This window comes from Amblyomma mixtum, chromosome 2 (genome assembly GCF_055824585.1).
Source record: "Amblyomma mixtum isolate Tamu chromosome 2, ASM5582458v1, whole genome shotgun sequence".
Lineage (NCBI taxonomy): Eukaryota > Metazoa > Arthropoda > Arachnida > Ixodida > Ixodidae > Amblyomma > Amblyomma mixtum.
In genome coordinates, this window is record NC_143013.1 from 191,257,625 (window position 1) to 191,274,870 (window position 17,246).

A 17,246-nucleotide genomic window follows, 5' to 3' on the forward strand; every position below is an offset into this window, starting at 1 on the left:
CTGTACCCCTCGGGGGGGGGGGGGGGGGGGGGGGGGGGTGATTGGCGCGCGTACCCCGGCCGTCGCCGGTGAAAGGACCTCGCACGGAGAGAGCCATGCCGCGTCCGCTCCCCTCGAAAGCCGGAGGCGGACTGACTCCGCCATGCCAGCTCGATGGTTTGGAATGAACAAAGACGCGTCTAGTGAATACGGTGTCTTCACTCACTCTCATCCTCCTCCATTCCCTTCCGGCGAGGTTTAGGTGTCCACCGATAAATGAGAGACAGATACATTTCCTTTCCTCAAAAACCAATTTACCGACAAGCGAGGCGTAGAACCGAATGGGCGATGGCGTTCTATGGACTCCTTGGCAGCGTTGCAAGACGCTGTCGCGTTCCACTCTTAGGGGCGAAGCTTAACATCTTAACCACACATCAGTGACCACACTTTAGGTCAAAAAAGTGCCCGCCTGAATTTTGACGGGTGTCCACCGAGATATGTCAAACAGTTACTGCGTAATTTCCTTTCCTCAATTACAATTTTCATTTTCTTCATTACGGCTCCTCTTTATCTATCTTCTTTCACTCCCACTTCCTCCCGTCCTCTACGATGCGGTTCAGGTGTCCACCGAGATGACAGAGAATTACTGCGCCATTTACTTTCCTCAAAAAGCGTTGCGTTCAAAGGGCAAGGCATCGCGCCGAACGGGTGGTGGCGTTAGGAGGACTCCCTGGCAGCGCTACAACGCGCTGTCGCGTTCCACTCCTAAAGGCGGAGCTTAAGCGTCATTAATTAGCAGTTAATTAGTATTCAGGCATTAATCAGTAATTAACAATTAATTAGTGATCTGCCATCACTTAGTAATTAGTACTCAATTATATGTGACGCCACCGGTGCCACAGAAACAGCGAAGGTGGTGCGGAAAACGCTTCCGCCTCTACCCACTTTAGACAGTCAAAGTGCCCCCTGAATTTTATTATTCTCCTCCAGTGAATGGGATCCGAGGAGTACAGTCTTTTGTGTGGTCTTCTTTCTAGTGCAAGGTGTTCTAGCCTGTCACCATACGGTCGTCGGACGGAGTTAGCTGACGCACGTCACGTGCAGCTGCGACAAGAACTGCTTGCTCTTTTTTGCTAGGATGTGTTACGGTGCTGGGACCGAGCTTAAGCGCAAGTTTTCTTTAACCGCTTGGTCTTCCTGTTGAACAGCGCCGGTTTACCTGGGAGGTGTAACAATACTGCTATGCTTCTTCGTACAGCGCTGTCACATCTGGCAGTGTCGTAGAGTGCAGAAATCCTCTAGAATTGTCTTTTTCAGCCTTAAAGTTGTTCCTTATCGACTAGAGGAAATCTGGACTATCGAGTGTTTTTTAAGTTGTCGCCTTCCTTAGCATGCAGCCTCTCTAGTTAGCGGCTGGCTGCTTCTAGTTGCGCATGTGTGGTATTCTCGAAGTGATCAGTGTGAAACGTGTGTTATTTGAGATTTATTACTTTTTTCTCGTGTAGTGACTGCTATCATTGCAATACCGCCAAGCTCTTTTAAATATTTTTCAGAAATAGTTATTCTTCATTGCGATAGGCTTGTAATCGTCGTCCTAGGCGTATTAAATAAGAGCCAATAGAAGTGTTTTTCTCCTCTTTCTCCTTTTAGAAAAAGTTCTGAATAAACTGTTTGTTTTAGGCAATTATAATAAGTCGCGACGAATTGCTTTTAATCCGCCAGTGTGAGTATGAACAGGGGCTTTGCTTTAAAAGTCCACCATCCCCTGCAAGGACGATGCGCCTACGTAGGAGACACAGTCGGGTGAGCCGCCATATCGTATATATATTCTGAGGTGTACTCTCTATACCCGTAATTAAATCACTCATAAAGTAAACAACATAAAAATTGCAAGCAGAATTTGGATCATGTGTAGATTTCGTGAGGCAGCTAATAAGTTTACTAAGAGTGACGATTAATACATGTCACGTCATGGAGTCTTACAAAAGATTGATGCCTCCGAAAATACTGTGTGTTGGGAAATGGTGCTAGCCGCGGGGAACCAGCCGCATGCAGAGCGCAGCACATATACTTGTCGGTTCACCACTTTTAAACTACGCAAGCAACCTTGCATACATCTACATGAAGTTTGGGTACAGGAAATTGTCTGAAATTTTACGCAGCTGTGAACCGATGAACAGCGAGCAAGTGCTGCCTGCAGTGATGAATTGGTCGTACTCACAGAAAGAGGCCGTTTAGCATCGCATATCCTCGCTGAGTTCAATGTTAGTCGCCAAGATCAGGCAACGCATGGAAGCGACAGCGCCACTTTTAAGCTAGGATAGCGGCCTTATGTACCGTCTTTGTCAAAAGTAACCAGGCTGCATGGTTTGCTTCTAGCTTGTATAGTGGAGCCCTTGTGACTTAATTAAAGATCAAAATGTGTTGGAAGGTAAGAAGACCCCCCGTCCTTACCTTTAACGACCATTTCAGCTATAGGGAAGCTGTAAGGGCTCCACTGTACGAGCTAGAAGCAAACCATGCAGCCTGGTTACTTTTGACAAAGACGGTACATGTCGTTTTGGTGCAGGATAACTGATGTTTTTAGCATAGGGGAGTTGTGTTAGCGTAGACATATACAGTTGTCAGGCCAGTGTGAGTCGCCAAGGTCAGGCTACGTATGCAAACGACAGTCAGTCTCGTGCCCTTCGGGCATCGCAAGTGTGATTGACTGTGTAGATTTTGGAGAAGTTTGGATGGAAGTTCCCACCACTTTCTAAAGATTTCGAATGCCACCGACACAAAATGATACCCGCTGCATGGCCCAAATGCAAACATGGTGTGGTATATATTTTTAACAAAGGCTGCACATGCTACATGAAATGTTTCCCCTGTCTTGAAAGCAGCTGAACTGCAAATCACCTACAGAGGCAGCTAATGCATGCAAAAGGTGCGTATGCAGCTGCGTGTTTAGTGCTGGAGCATATCTGCAACATCTCTCCCTTTTGGTTTGAACCCAAAAGAAAAGGCAGGCATCCATGGAACTTTCCTAAATTCTTTGCGCAATCGAGAGCTCAGCGTGTCCTAATTTTGCGACAAGGGCAAACCAGGCGAATAAAACAACTTGAAGTGACGGATGGATGTTAGGAACGTAACCTTTGAAATGGTGTGGTGCTAAGTGACACTGCGCTCTGTGTTTCTTATTCTTGCGACCGCCCGCCCGCAGCGCCATTACGCGGCGCATATGGTAACAAGGTCGCGCTGACAGCATAACATTTCAGCGATTGAGTGTAGAATGTATTCACTGCGGCTGCGGAATTCAGGTCCCTAATATAGACTTTGGAGGCACAAATGAACTAGTGGTCGCTCGAGAAAGCATCACAGTTATGCATTTAAAACTCAGTTCCCAAAAAACCTGCTGGTCTTGATGGTAACAGAATTCTTTTTTGCGACGGTACGTGCAACAACAGTCTCAAGTTTTGACAGGTATCTTCAACTTATCACTTGCTACAGTTGAAATACCGCATGGCTGGCGCGAAGCACCAGTTCCCGTTCACAAAAACGGCAATCGTTTGCCTGTACTAAATTAAAGCCCCATTTCAATCACGATTATATGCTGTAAGCTCTTAGAGTATGTGCAACGTCCAAGAATTCCTGCATCCAAGAATTCTTAGAAAGCCGCAGCCTGTTACTACCATATCAGAACGTGTTCAGGTAACACACGGCCACTGTTACTCAACTTTTTGTACTGTTGATGAATTCATGCGAGTATTTGATATGAACAATGAGCTAGACGTGCTGTTTTTAGATTTCTCGGGAGCCTGGAATAAAGTGGCGCATGAAACGCTATTCTACAAATTTGACTATAAAGGCCTTCCTTTTTGTACCTTGCACTGGATTGGTGCCTACATTAAAGATAGGCAGCAGTTTGTTGAAACTGTGACCTGTTACTCACACACCTGTCACTGAATTGGTTGATGCCATTCATGGTGGTGCTTCTATCCAATTTTTCGCAGATGTTTCCGTCATTTTCAAAGAAATTACAGCGCCGAATGGTCATGCACTGATTGCGCTTAACCGTTGTTGTGGTTGTTACCTCGTTCGTGTGGTCGTCTTTAACTCTCTCTTCGTCTATCTAACGAGCGCACGTCTTGCATATGAAATGTTTCATCTAGCCCTATCTCAAGCACCTCTTATCATTAGGTATTAGAAGCAAAACTACAGGCTATTGAAGAATGGTGCATGGTTACAGAATGCAACTTAATATCGAGAAAACAGTTGTGCAACCAGTTAGTAGCATGAGAACATTTAGTACCTTTTCTTATTCACTTGGCAACATTATTACAACAGAAGTAGACGCGTTTGCCTTGGTGCCACGCTTACTTATAATCTAACCTGGTCTCCTCAAATACCCGCCATTTACACTTTCTCTTACGAAGTTGTGTTCCCTCAAAAGGAAGCTTAAAGGTGGACCTGTTTAAGCTAAGCTTTTAGCCTACAATGCCAGCGTCAGAGCCAAACTGCAATAAGCTGCCACTGTTTGTGACCCGCACAGCGAGCAGGATATATTGCACCTTGAGCGTGCTCAAAGAAAAGCTGTCTGGTACGTTTTAGTAAAGATCCAAGACATAATTTTCCTCTTATTGATGCAGCAACACAACACACTCTCTCGAATCTCATCGGAAATTCAGTGGGCTGAAATTTTTGTAAACTGCCTCTCGGGTAAGCTGAGGTGGAACTTTCTGAATTGCGTAAAGCCGAATTTTACTAGAAAAAGAGGGCACACACACCTTCGCTCCCTGGCTTCGATTTTCGCAAGAACAAACACTTCTTCACAGTTTTTTCCCCTGAACTGTAAAGAGCGGAATACTTTGCCTTCGCATACTTTCGCAGCAAGCGACATAGACAAAGAATTGGAGCGTCATTTCTTGTTGTTGATTGTATTTCCCTCGTTCTGAAATTACTCGCCTTTTTCCGCGTTTTTCTCCATTGAGGTATATGAAATTCATTTTTATACTGTCATATTCTCGTCATGTATTAATTTACGGTTTGTGACAGACGGCGCTCCTGCGTGGATCATGTACATTAGTATGGTCTGCAGTATTTACAAATAAATAAATATATTTATTCCACTGTAAATAAATGTATAGTGGAAGCGGCGTCTGATGCAAGTTCCAGGTGATTTCATATGATTTATCGTTGCATATAGCTTGCATTTGCTAGTCAAGTCAGAGCCTACCTTGCGACAGGGAATAGAACCGCTGACAAACGAATTTCGCAGCCTTCTGTACCAAAACTGTGATGCAACCATCCGTCGTACAGCATTCCGAGTGGCGTCATACACGCTCGGGTGTATTTGGGTGGTGCCATTCATCGCGCCACCGCGAACGCTAACAGTGGAGCGCACTACCTGAGGCGGGCCATTTTGTCAAAAACAGATAAGAGAAAGCCAGAACGCTTTCGATCTGGCGTGCAACTAATACGCAAACACAGGAAGTGGTAGAAAAACACTCTATTGCACGTAGAAACATTACACCTTCATTACGCGCCCAGGGACAGTAATGCTTTCGGACTCCCACACGTAAAAAGCCCTGGATCGAATCGAAGCACCCGCACCGCAGATCGCTGCGGTGCGGGGTCTGGGATTGGTTCTGGAGTCGGTCTGGTCCTTTTCAGGCCCGGCTGTACACCCGGCCGCCGTGTGTGGCGGGCAAGGCGAGTTGGTAATCACCTCGCTGTCCCCCCGGGTTTCCAAAGGGTGGAGGCCCTTTGTTACTTCCTGGTATGTTTCCTTGACCGCATTCTTTTTTTTAGCCGCCGCGGTGGCTAAGTGGCTACGGCGCTCGTCCATCGAGCCGGAGTACCCGGGTTGAAATCCAACTGCGGCGGCGGCCGCGTTTCGATGGAGGCGGAACGCAAAAGGCGCCCGTGTGCTGTGCGATCAGTGCACGTTAAAGATCCCCAGGTGGACGATAGGATAAATTTGTTTAGCTGCAGCGCAGGTGCTTTTATGCGGTCAGATGAGTCCAACTCCGCAATCGTCGGTTGACCCTATTGCAGGGCTCTGCTGGATGCTGCCGTCAGCTGAGCTCGCCGTTTCAAACCGATCTAGTCATCGCGGCGGTCGCTGGAGAGCAGACCCTCCCATTGCTCCGCACTTGGGCTTGGCATAACTGGAACGACGTCGCCTTTTTGACATGCCCATTTTATGTGATACCGTGTAGGTTTTTCATGGCACCACGGACAATGGTGTTCGTAAAGTGTGGGATGAATTTTACTTAGTGTGTTTAGGTTTGGATATGACCCTGTTTTTAGTTGTGTCCATGTGCCAGCATCTTCTTTGTTTAAGAGTTTGTGTGGTGGTTAGTACCGCATCCTTTGGCCTTTGTAGTTGTTTAGTATGGCCGAGTATTCCTGAGGTATTGGCAGGGATTCCTCAAGGTCGTTGACGTTGGATGCTCGGTAGTTAGCATATCCTCGAGCTATCCTTACCACCTCTCGGTTTCCTGCCACCCCCGTGTGCCCCGGTACTCAGATTACCTGATGTTTGATCGGCTTGTGTGATTCTCCATCTGTTTGGTGTGTCTTGTAATCTACAGAGCGGAGTATGCGGAGCGCTCTGTGACCAACTCTGCCGCAAAAATAGTTACGGCAGGCTTCTTGTCAGTGTGTAAGAATTGTCAGTGACCGCCCAGTCCGATAGCCCTCCGCTGCCGCTACAGTGACGGCCGCTTCTTCAGCCTCGGCTGTCGTGCAGTATTGCAATAAGGCGCTGGTAATCTTGTGTAATTCCAAGCTGACTATAGTTGCCACTGCGTTGTTGGTCAGGGCGTATGTGGCAGCGTCTACTGTTGTATCCTGGGATGCGTGTGTTTTCTGTAAGCGGTCGGCCCTCGCCTCTCTGCGGTCTTTGCGGAGGTTAGGGTCCATTTTTCTCGTTATTGGTGTCCTCCTGAGCGCGCTGCGGTACTCATCAATTATCATTTCGGTTCTCGATATTTCGCGGATTTGCTCGGTGTCGCCCATTTTCTTTAAGAGAACTCTGCCTGTGGAGTCTGCAGTAGTCTGCGCATTTGGGCGACAAGCTGCGTTTTCCGTAGTCCTTCGAAAGGTGTTGTGCAGCTCTAAAGCTAAGAGCTTTTCATTTGATGTGTTATGGGATAGTCGAAGCGCGGTTTTATACGCTTTGCGCAAAATCGCGTCCGCTTGTTGTATTTCACTCTTGATATGCTTGTAGTACGGGAAACTGTACGTCACCCAGCTGACCACTAGGCTCCTGACCAGCTTGAGTGTGTCTTCTTCTCGCATGCCATGACGTCTATGTGAGATGTGCGTAATCGAGTGGGTCACTTGGAGTGTAGATGCCTTTAATAGCGCAAGGGTATGAGTACAGCGTTGATTTGACTGTATCCACATCCCTAGGACTCGTACACGTGTCTTCTCTGGTATTGGTTCTCCTTCGAGGTAGACTTTTAGTCGAAGCTCTTTACTGGTAGGGTCTGTTCGGCTCTGTTTTCCTCTTCACACCCGTAGGAGCTCAGATGTTTCGGTCGTGCACGCTAGCCCTCTTGCTTTGGCGTAGTTTTCCACGCAGGTGGCCGCTTCTTGCAGCCTATCCTCTTTCTCGCCGAGTAAGCCAGTATTAGTCCATGTGATGATGTCGTCGGCATAAATGACATCGCTTATGGCACCAGAATATTTAAACAATGCTAATATTGTCGAAATTCTTAAAGAGAGACATGTCAATGACACGAAAAAATTTCTTGCTGATCAGCCTATTGTTCGTTGCCTGCAAGGTATTTACAAAAGTAGTCGGTATCATTGGAGCCTTAGGCTTGGATAAACCAAAATACCTGGCAGGCTCTCGTAGAGGCTACAACACATCAGGCCATACCCATTTAGTACAGCGGTTGAGGAATGTGCAGAATTTAACGAAGCGCTTTGATATCTTTCATAGAATATGAGAAAGTAGCCGCCGCGGTGGCTCAGTGGTTATGGTGCTCGGCTGCTGACCCGAAAGACGCGGGTTCGATCCCGGCCGCGGCGGTTGAATTTCTTTGGAGGAGAAATTCTAGAGGCTCGTGTACTGTGCAATGTCAGTGCACGTTAAAGAACCCCAGGTGGTCGAAACTTCCGGAGCCCTTCACTACGGCGTCTCTCATAGCCTGAGTCGCTTTGGGACGTTAAACCCCATAAACCAAAACCAACCAACCAAACCAACCGAATATGAGAAAGCATTTGACTCTGTCGAAACCTCAGCAGCCAGTTATTACGGAACCAGGGCGTAGGAGAGGCATATGTGAAAGTACCGGAAATATATATACAGGGGCTCCACAGGAGTGCTAGGCCTGTGTAGATGAAGTGATAAATTTCATGTGAGGAAGCGGTCAGGCAGGGAGAAAGGATCTCTCCAGTACTGTTGACCGCTTGTTTTGACAATTGACATATATGCATTGCAAGAGTGGGGAATAGACGGTAATGGATGATCCGTTATTCATTTGCGCATTTCTAATGGCCTTGCCTTGCTAAGTAACTCCGGGGACGAACTATAAAGCACGAGGGAGGACAGATATTCAAAGCAGAATAGTGGTTATAAAACTTTTTATGCACAAAACTGAAATAATGGAACGGCACAGCAGTTTACGACAGAGAGAAGCGTTTTTAGTAGCAAAGGAATACGTATACTTAGGGCACGCATCCACCGCAGATCCGGCTCACGAGAAAAGAATGATTAGGAGAACACACATGACGTTGAATGCATTCGGAACAGGGCTCACAGAACATGAAGACACCAATTGTCCAGTTCTTGTGTGGATGGAGAACTTGTGACTTAGTAGTAGTAGTAGTACAAGACCTTTATTCGGCCATAATTTACCGGCCCAGCATGTCGACCGCCTGGGCGACCAGAAGTCGGTGTTCTTCCTCCCCTTCAGCGCCAAGCCAGTCGACCCAGGTGGTGATGGATAGAGAGGGTGGGGGGTAGAAACCCGACTGCTGAGCAGCCGGGCAATAGAAGAGGCAATGGGCCAGGTCCACATAGATATTGGGGCCGTTGGGACAGGAATGTTTTACTGCGAAGCTTTTCAGTCTGTCTTTTACTCAGTATTTAGGGATAACAACAGTCCCAAACCAAGCTTCATTCTTTCTTTGGACTGTGAGCACATTGGAAACATCTCAGTGACTAAGCAGGTTTTTTTTTTTTTAATTTATGCACATGAACATCATTATTCTTTTGTAGATTTTGTTCCCTTCTCAAGCAATCGAGCATGCCTGGTGTCTTTCAAGGTATTGATATGAATTAAATGCCTTTTTTGTGAGCCTTATCATCGGTTGCACCTTTTCGTTTTCATTCGCATTATTCTTGATTTCCGTCCCCCCCTCTCTCCCGCTCTGTTTTGTTTTCTTCCCTACTTACTGCTCGAACGTTGTGCACTGCTTGTGGGCATCAAAAAAAGTGTTTATCGCACTGCCCACTCCCGGCGAAAGCTTAAGACTAATGCCGGCAGTATTTTTTAATTAAATGAATAAATCCCTCAGGACGAAAGTAAATAACAGCTGTATCTTACCGGTACCCACCTAAGGGGCTGAAGGGTGGAGGCTAACGTTAAGGGCAGAACATGAACTGAGAGCCAACGCAGCGAGCTATGGAAAACAAAATGATAGGTGTAACGTTGCGAGTCAGGAAGTGAGCAGAGTTGGTCACTGAGCAAACCAGAGTTAGTGACACTGTAGTTGAAATAAAGAACTGGCCACGGGCAGGGCGTGTAATGCAAAACAAGTTAACCGAGGGTATTTAAGGATATCGGAGTGTATTCCTAGAAAAGACAAGGTGGCCGCAGATGGCACAGGACACGGTTAATCGGAAAAGTAAGGGAGAGATCATTGTCCTGCAGTGGACGTACTTATGCTCCTGCTGGTGACGATCAAACACGGTATTCGATAAATGGATACCAGCCTGCATATGCTCATACACGTCCCCTGCGCTGGTTCCTTCTCAGCGGAATTGATGTTTACATGACATAGAAGATTTAAAATAGCTGATGGATGTTTTCGTATATATTTGTTAGGTTATCAGTTATTCTTAGCATTTATTGGGCTGCTCATTTTTGCTTTGCCAGTACGCTCGTTTTCACCGAACGAAGGGATTAACAAAACACCTGTTGCGAGCATATGCCGGCGACAACATTCCTTTGTGCTTCGCCGCGAAACGAAATACCGTTATCTCTCGTCGCTTTTCATGTTTTGTTTGAATAAAACCAGGCCTCCAGCGGCCAGCTGTTATCCTTCTGAACACGTGGTCATAAACGGATGTGGATCAATGCAATCAGGGGTCGTGTTCGTGGTCGGCTTTGTTGAAAACTAGTTACTCGGGCGTCAGGTACAAGGGCAGCATCAACGTTTCCAACTATGTTGCTCCGCTTTGTCTCGACACTGCTCCTAGCGTTGGCCGCGTCATGGGCTCTGGGCGACGACTCGCTGGTGAGTGCCTCAAATGCATGCGCAGAGCATTTAGCTGCGCCATAAATAATGTTTAGTTTGGTTTGGTTTATTGGGGTTTAACGTCCCAAAGCAACTCAGGCTATGAGAGACGCCGTAGTGAAGGGCTCCGGAAATTTCGACCACCTGGGGTTTCTTAACATGCACTGACTTCGCACAGTACACGGGCCTCTAGAATTTCGGCTTCATCGAAATTCAGCCGCCGCGGCCGGAATCGAACCCGCGTCTTTTGGTACAGCAGGTGAGCGTCGTAACCACTGAGCCCCCGCGGCGGGGCCCGTAAATAAGGCTCCAGGCTTCATCGACGCTAGGACTTAATTTCTTTGTCCTCTCTTGTATACTCGCGAGTGCTTGGCATTGCATTAAATGGGACCTCTTGCAATACTTTTAATGTCTTTTAGACTTTGGGCCTGGTGCGACAACCCGTGAAACTGTGTGCGCTGCGTTAAAGAAACCTCTCCACAAACTTTTAACGCCTTAATTTTCTTTTGTTGCGGGTAATCGTTTCTTCCACTTAATGTTTACACGTTGTTTATACGTGCAGTACAGTACGTGTACAGTGAGGGTCATTATGAAGTGGATCGCTGTGCGGTGGGTCTACCCACACCAATATTTTACTTCTGCGGACGTGACGATCCCTAGCATTCCCTGAAGCTGACGATAAAAAACACAGTCACGATGAAGCAAGCTAATTTTTTGCCTTGTTGCAAATATTAACTACGGTAGAGCAGTTTATCTCAATATGTTAGTCTGAACTGATCACCTTCATGTTGGTTTATTGAGTACGTCGTCTAGCCGTTAAGCTTGTCATTTCTTTTTTGTCCGCTGTATGCGGAACTCTCGCTTACATTTTGTTTGCAGTTCGTTTAATTTTGATTTAAACTTTTTGTACTCCTAAAGCTGACTTTATCTCTCTTTTTGTTTAGTGCAGCGGGTTATCACACGCTATTAGCCCTTAGCCCTACACTTTATTTTTATGTTCTTGCCTTTGCTTTCAGTCTACCGATTTTATTACCAACCATGTACTGCTATTTGTACCAGTGTTGTGTTCTATGAACGCATGACCCATTATCGTGTTGCCCTGCATTCTTGGCGGTCGCTTGTACCGAATGGCATTAAAGTAAGTTAGCATCCGGCAGATCCGGCAAAGCAATTTCGCTAGACCTGTATGTTGGTCAGTGGCATTATCCACGGGAGAAGTTTCAAGGTCTGAAGTTGGTGCCTAAAAAAGCGGAAAGTTTACTGTAGCAGCACTCTCCAGCGGATGCAGCGGGCCGTTTGCGATCCCAGCCTTATCGTTGGGCGACAATTCTGGGCCCCTCATGTTGAAAACTACGATTCTGAATACCTCGTAAGCACGCGTGGAACTAAGAAACGCGCACCAGAGGCGCTGATTGTGGTGTTGATTGCTGCTTGGCATGAGAGGACAGGCAATTAATTGCTCAATGGATGTAAAGTGCACATTTGCATAGGAGGCATGAGGGAAATCGCATGGTGTGTTTTCTGATAGCACAAGGGAAGCCTCGCCTGGTGCAGGCAGATCAAGAGTCAAATACTCAAAGATGTACGCACAGTAAAGAGATCTATGACAACTCCACGCTCGCAACTTTGAAATCGCAGCATTTGTTAAGGCTATAGCGTTAAAGCTTCCATTGTGAACAATATCCGGTGTCTGTCGTCGTCGGAATTCTGAGCGAAAAATCCCTGGAGGAGGAACCTAGGTGGGTGACTTTCTGGCGTCATCACTGTTGAGAGGACATAGTAGTAGCGCTAAAAACAAGGACGACAGGGCAGAGAAAGACAACACAGGCGCTAGTGTGTTGTCGGCGCTAGTAGGCGCTAGCGTTACTACTATGTCCTCTCAATCCAAATGTCGTCCTTGTTTTTAGCGCTACTACTATGTCCTCTCAATCCAAACACCAACTAGCCCAGCTTTCTGCCTTATATGTCATCACTATCAGCCCACCGGGTTTTGAGCAAATTAGCCACAGTGAAAGGTGGCAGTGAAAGTAGTAATTCGTCTCGAAAGGTTGCTCAGGAGGAGCAACCTCGGTCTCACAAGTCCTACCAGCGGCAGCACTAGCCATCGCAGGGCAGTGAAGCATCGCTTAACTGCTCCACCATTGTGCCATGCGTGGTATGGGTACTCTCAAGGATCAACGAATGAAAATCGAGAATTACGAATTCCATGTATGCGAACATTAACTCATTAGCCCTATTGCTTCATACACTTAAGGCGGAGCTTAAATGTGGCCTTCAATTTCAAAGCGAAAGCCAGTCTGTGTGTGCGTGCTGACACTCGATGGCACCCATAAAAGGCGGCGTCCACATGCAACCTGGCAGGTGGCGGTTAAATAATTTTATGCGAAGCATATTAACGTAGGTTTCAGGCCTTCGCGCGACGCCCGGCGGTGGCCATCATTGACCTTGAAGTGAGATCACATGATGTGACGTCACGTGATGACGTCACACCGGCTGCAGATGGGGCCTCATATCGCGCCGTCGGACGTCGCCCGGCGGAGGCCTCCACGCTGCGGTTCGCGCCGTCGCGCGCGACGCGGCGGCGGCGCCACCATCGCTGCATCACGTGATATGTGACGTCACGCCAGGGATGAAGCGGCGCGCGCCCGCCGTCGCGTCAGTCTCGGTGCCCGCAACCGCGCCAGCGTCTTTGCGCCGGGCGTGTATGCGGTCAAGATGCCTCCAAACGCTAAGGACGTTAATAATAGGAATGCAAAACGAAGGCTGCAGCGTGCTGTGACGTGCAAACCAAGAGTCATGCATTTACGGACCATAAGAGTGTGTTTGTCGGGCTGCAAAGAATAAAGTACGACGATTAACCTAAAACCACGTCTCCAGCCCCATCCATACTGAGGCAGCTGCTTAACATGCTTCGCATCCACTGGGCTTAACCTTGATAAGCCTCCAATTTTTTTTTGGTCATGCGCTAGAGACAACCAACCCGGATCGCACAGATTCCATCTCTCGTACCACCTGCCATCCCAGGGCAGTGGCGCACAGCTTAACCGTTGCATCACTGCGCCAGGAACAGTATGACGAATCCCAGCGATCAATGAATGTTAAGTAGATAAAGACTAACAGTGCATATATGGGCCTTAACATATTAGCTATCGCGTCATGCCTTTAAGGTTGACTGCGGGCCGCAGTGCGGCGCTGATTGCCTTCACGAAGTTAGCGCGCAGATCAGAACGGATGCGGCGGTTCCTACGTAGAGCATTGCGCAGGTAGAATTGCCAGCTGCGGGGCGCTGGGTTACATCACGCAGCAGCGCGCGGCGACTGCGTTCACAAAGTGAGCGGGCGGGCTTGCGCCTTCTCACACGTAAGCAGTCTTTAGTATATTTGCCGACTTTTTTTTACTTCTACCAAGCAACGGCACTACACGAAGGGAGTTGTGCAAAAAGCACAGTTTCGTAAATATCAAGCAAGAAGTGCACTAAAACACTCAAATTGCGAAGAATATTGATAATATTTGCTTTGTGTGATTATTTATGCTTGAACCGGAGGCCACGCGGGTTCATTACTTTGTAACTCCACATGAAAACAGATTTACCTTGAATCAACACTACAGCCAAACGGGCGAGTTGGTGGTACATATTGAAGGACAACAGCGCAACGACGCACACAAAGTACAAGAAAACACAGGACAAGCGCTGACTCACAACTGAAATTTATTCATGGAAAGCAGTACAATTTTATAAAAAAAGTGGCCAACTTATCAGCTAGTACACAGACAAAACCCATGTTTCTACGTGGCATCGAGGTATGCAACCTCACTGTCATGTAATGAAATAGATGGCTTACTGAGGCATAACCTTGTTTTTTTCGTCATGTGATATGCTTCCATAATCTCAAGTGTCAACCGGGACGGGTGTTTGTAGAGGATATCACAGTAAGGCAATGAAGGAAAACAAGATTGGCAGTCTCGAACATGGTCCACTAGATTATTAGATTTGTTAGCTTCCAGATTATTTGCATGCTCTTTCAACGTCGATGACTTCTTAATTTTTGTAGAAGAAACTAACTTTTCCAGGCGCATGACTGATGTACTAAAAGTATTTAAAGAAAATGCGTTAGGTCTAGAAGTAGTAAGGTAGAAAGTTGGGCGAGTTGAATCTTATTCATGATGAAGTTAGCGCCAAAAACGAGGACTAAAGTGGGAGAGAAGACACAACACGAGCGCTTTTTCGCAACTAAAACTTTAACGGGAGAACACATGACATATATACCCATATCGTGAAGTAAATCAAAAAGAAACATACAGGGTCTGTTCTGAAAGTAGTAGGACTGGTTTTTTCCTGGGCGAACGGGCGGATGAGAGATGGTCTGCGCGTGCAGGATCGTTGAAGGGGGATATTGGGAATGCCGGGGAAAATCGGCAGTCGGCTCTCGGCCGTTGAAGAGAGGAGGTCGCTTGTACTCTGAACCCCTGTCAAAAACGTCTCGTCACGCAGAATCGTCGAGCGTTTACTGGATCAGCGATGCGCGGTCAAATTTTGAGTAAATCTTGGTAAAACGGGCAAAGAGGCTCACAACATGATTAAGGAGGCCTACGGTGACGCTTCCATGGGTAGATCAGGTGTTTTTTGAGTGGCACAGGCTTTCCGAGAAGGTAAGGAAAGAGTGGAGGAAGACGACCGCTCCATACGCCCTTCGACCAGCAAGACCAACGAAAATGTGTAACGAGTGAAACATTTACTTAACAGTCATCGTAGAATGAGTATCAGAATGATTTGCTGATGACTTGAGCATTCCTCAAACCCAAGTTTTTGAGATCGTGACACAAAACTTATCCATGAGGAAAGCGCGCGCGAAGTTGGTGCCGGGAGTGTTGTCAGAGGTGGAAAAGGCCAACCGGTAGGATCTTCTTCATCATGTGAATGAGGACCCCGATTTTTTTGCCCAGCACAAGGCGGCAACGCTGCCTCAGCCCCCCTACAGCCTCGACTTGGCCCCGCCAGACTTTTTTCTATTCCCGAGAATAAAATCGACGCTCGAGGGGAAACATCACGGATCGGTAGAGGTGGTTCAACAGGCCGTGACGAGGGAGCTAAACAGCATTCCGGTCCAGGCGTTTCTGGAGGCGTACGAAAACTGTAAAACTCATTGGCAGCAGCGTGTAGGTGCGGAAGGGGGCTAGCTTGAAAAATTGTAATCGTTTGTACTATTCTTTTGAATAAATTTTGTTTAAAAAAAATGAGTCCTACTACTTTCAGAACAGACCATGTACATGATATCGTCAAGATAAACCATAGAGGGCGATACATCTGAAGAGTGCTGAGGGTGCAAAAGGTGCATAAAAGGTGCATACATGATATATTGACGATATCATGTATGTTTCTTTCAAAGCGAAAGCTTTACTACTTGCACTTTCAGCCTTTGCCGTGGCGCGGCGGTGCCACCACCGCCGGCGCCTAACGCCTGCGCTCTCCGCTAGGAGCGCAACAGGTGCTTTGTGACGTCACGCCGAAGAGAAGGGCGACCGACTCGCGCCGTCGCAAGCATGGAGGAAGAAAAACTAGGAGGGACCATGACGTCACAATCTTGAAGCCTAGTCATAAAAAATATAATGGAAAGCATCATGGGAAATAGGCCCTCACGTGACAAGGCAGTGGTAGCTCTTAGCTGGATTTCGGTTTCGCTCTCTCGCTGTACGAGCAACTACGCGACCATCTGCTTGCGTTCACTGACGGCTCCGTGGTGAGCGCAGACTGCTCGCTCGCCGCAGCGGCCACCATCCCCGAGCGACGCGTGCGCTGACTGCGGCGCAGTGGAGACACTTGGAGCACATGCTCCTTCGCTGTGCCGCTTCTGCAGTGCCGCGTCGCGAGATTCTCGCGGCCTGCAGGACGCTGGGAATCATCCCGGACAGTCTCGAAGCGCTCCTGTGGCCGCGCGGCACTGCGCGCACCCGCGATATTCTAGCCTCTATACCCGTGACAAAACAGTGGTGAGCCTCTGTGCGTTCATCGAACAGGCGGGCTTGACTTCCCGCTCGCTCTTCGCCAGGTAGTGCACGCGTGACACGAACGCTCCGTGGGTGCTACCTCCGACGGTATACGCGGCCGGGCGCCCCACCCCGGCCGCTAGTGCAGTATGCCGCGCGCGCGATTAGTCCGAGACAGGACGCTACGAGCGCGCGGCTATGTATACATACAGTTTACTTCTTTTTGTAAGTGATTGTGCGCAGTGGCCGGGAGACCCCGCGCAGGGGCAGACGTAAAGCCGCCGGCACTCTCTCTCGACAGCGAGAGAGAGAGAAATACTTCACTGCTGAATTTCACGTCGGAACCGCCTATGTGCGCGCGCGTATTCGGCACGACTTGTGCCTTGAGAATAGCGGAGAACGGAGGGCCCATGGGCGGGCCGAAGTCCGCCTGCCCGAGAAATAGAATCTTGCGCAGCGCGCCGGAGCGCTCGTTCAACACGTCCGTCCGCCGTGAGCGCTCTGGAAGCCGCTGCGTCCTTTTTTAGAGGCTCGTTTCTTCGCCTACTCTCGAGTTCTCCGCTCATAGCATGCGCTGAAATAAACGCTCCGTATGTGTGTATAACGACGAAAGGAATTCCTCTCCATTCTCTTTATGAACCACAGTTGAACAGTGACGAGGTCGCGGCCGCACCCTTTGATGAAAAGTTTACCCGCAGTTTTCTACAGTGCACCCAAAAACTCAAGAGTGTAATCAACAGAGACGCGGAGCCTTCAGACAACCTCGAGCTCGGTACGCATTCCGCCAAAGCGCTGCGCTGCGCTACTTCGGAGCACGGACGTTC

The 17,246-nt window shown here is 48.1% G+C and overlaps 1 protein-coding gene across 1 annotated transcript in view; it reads left to right on the forward strand.

Annotated features, from left to right (window-relative positions):
* The first annotated feature begins 10,297 nt into the window (after positions 1 to 10,297).
* Positions 10,298 to 17,246, forward strand: part of LOC149361905 (uncharacterized) — a 31,888-nt gene continuing 24,939 nt past the window's right edge. Inside the window, exon 1 of the mRNA XM_089569620.1 lies at positions 10,298 to 10,437. Coding sequence (XP_089425746.1) covers positions 10,366 to 10,437 — 72 coding nt within the window. The 5' untranslated portion in view covers positions 10,298 to 10,365. The remainder of the gene's footprint in view (positions 10,438 to 17,246) is intronic.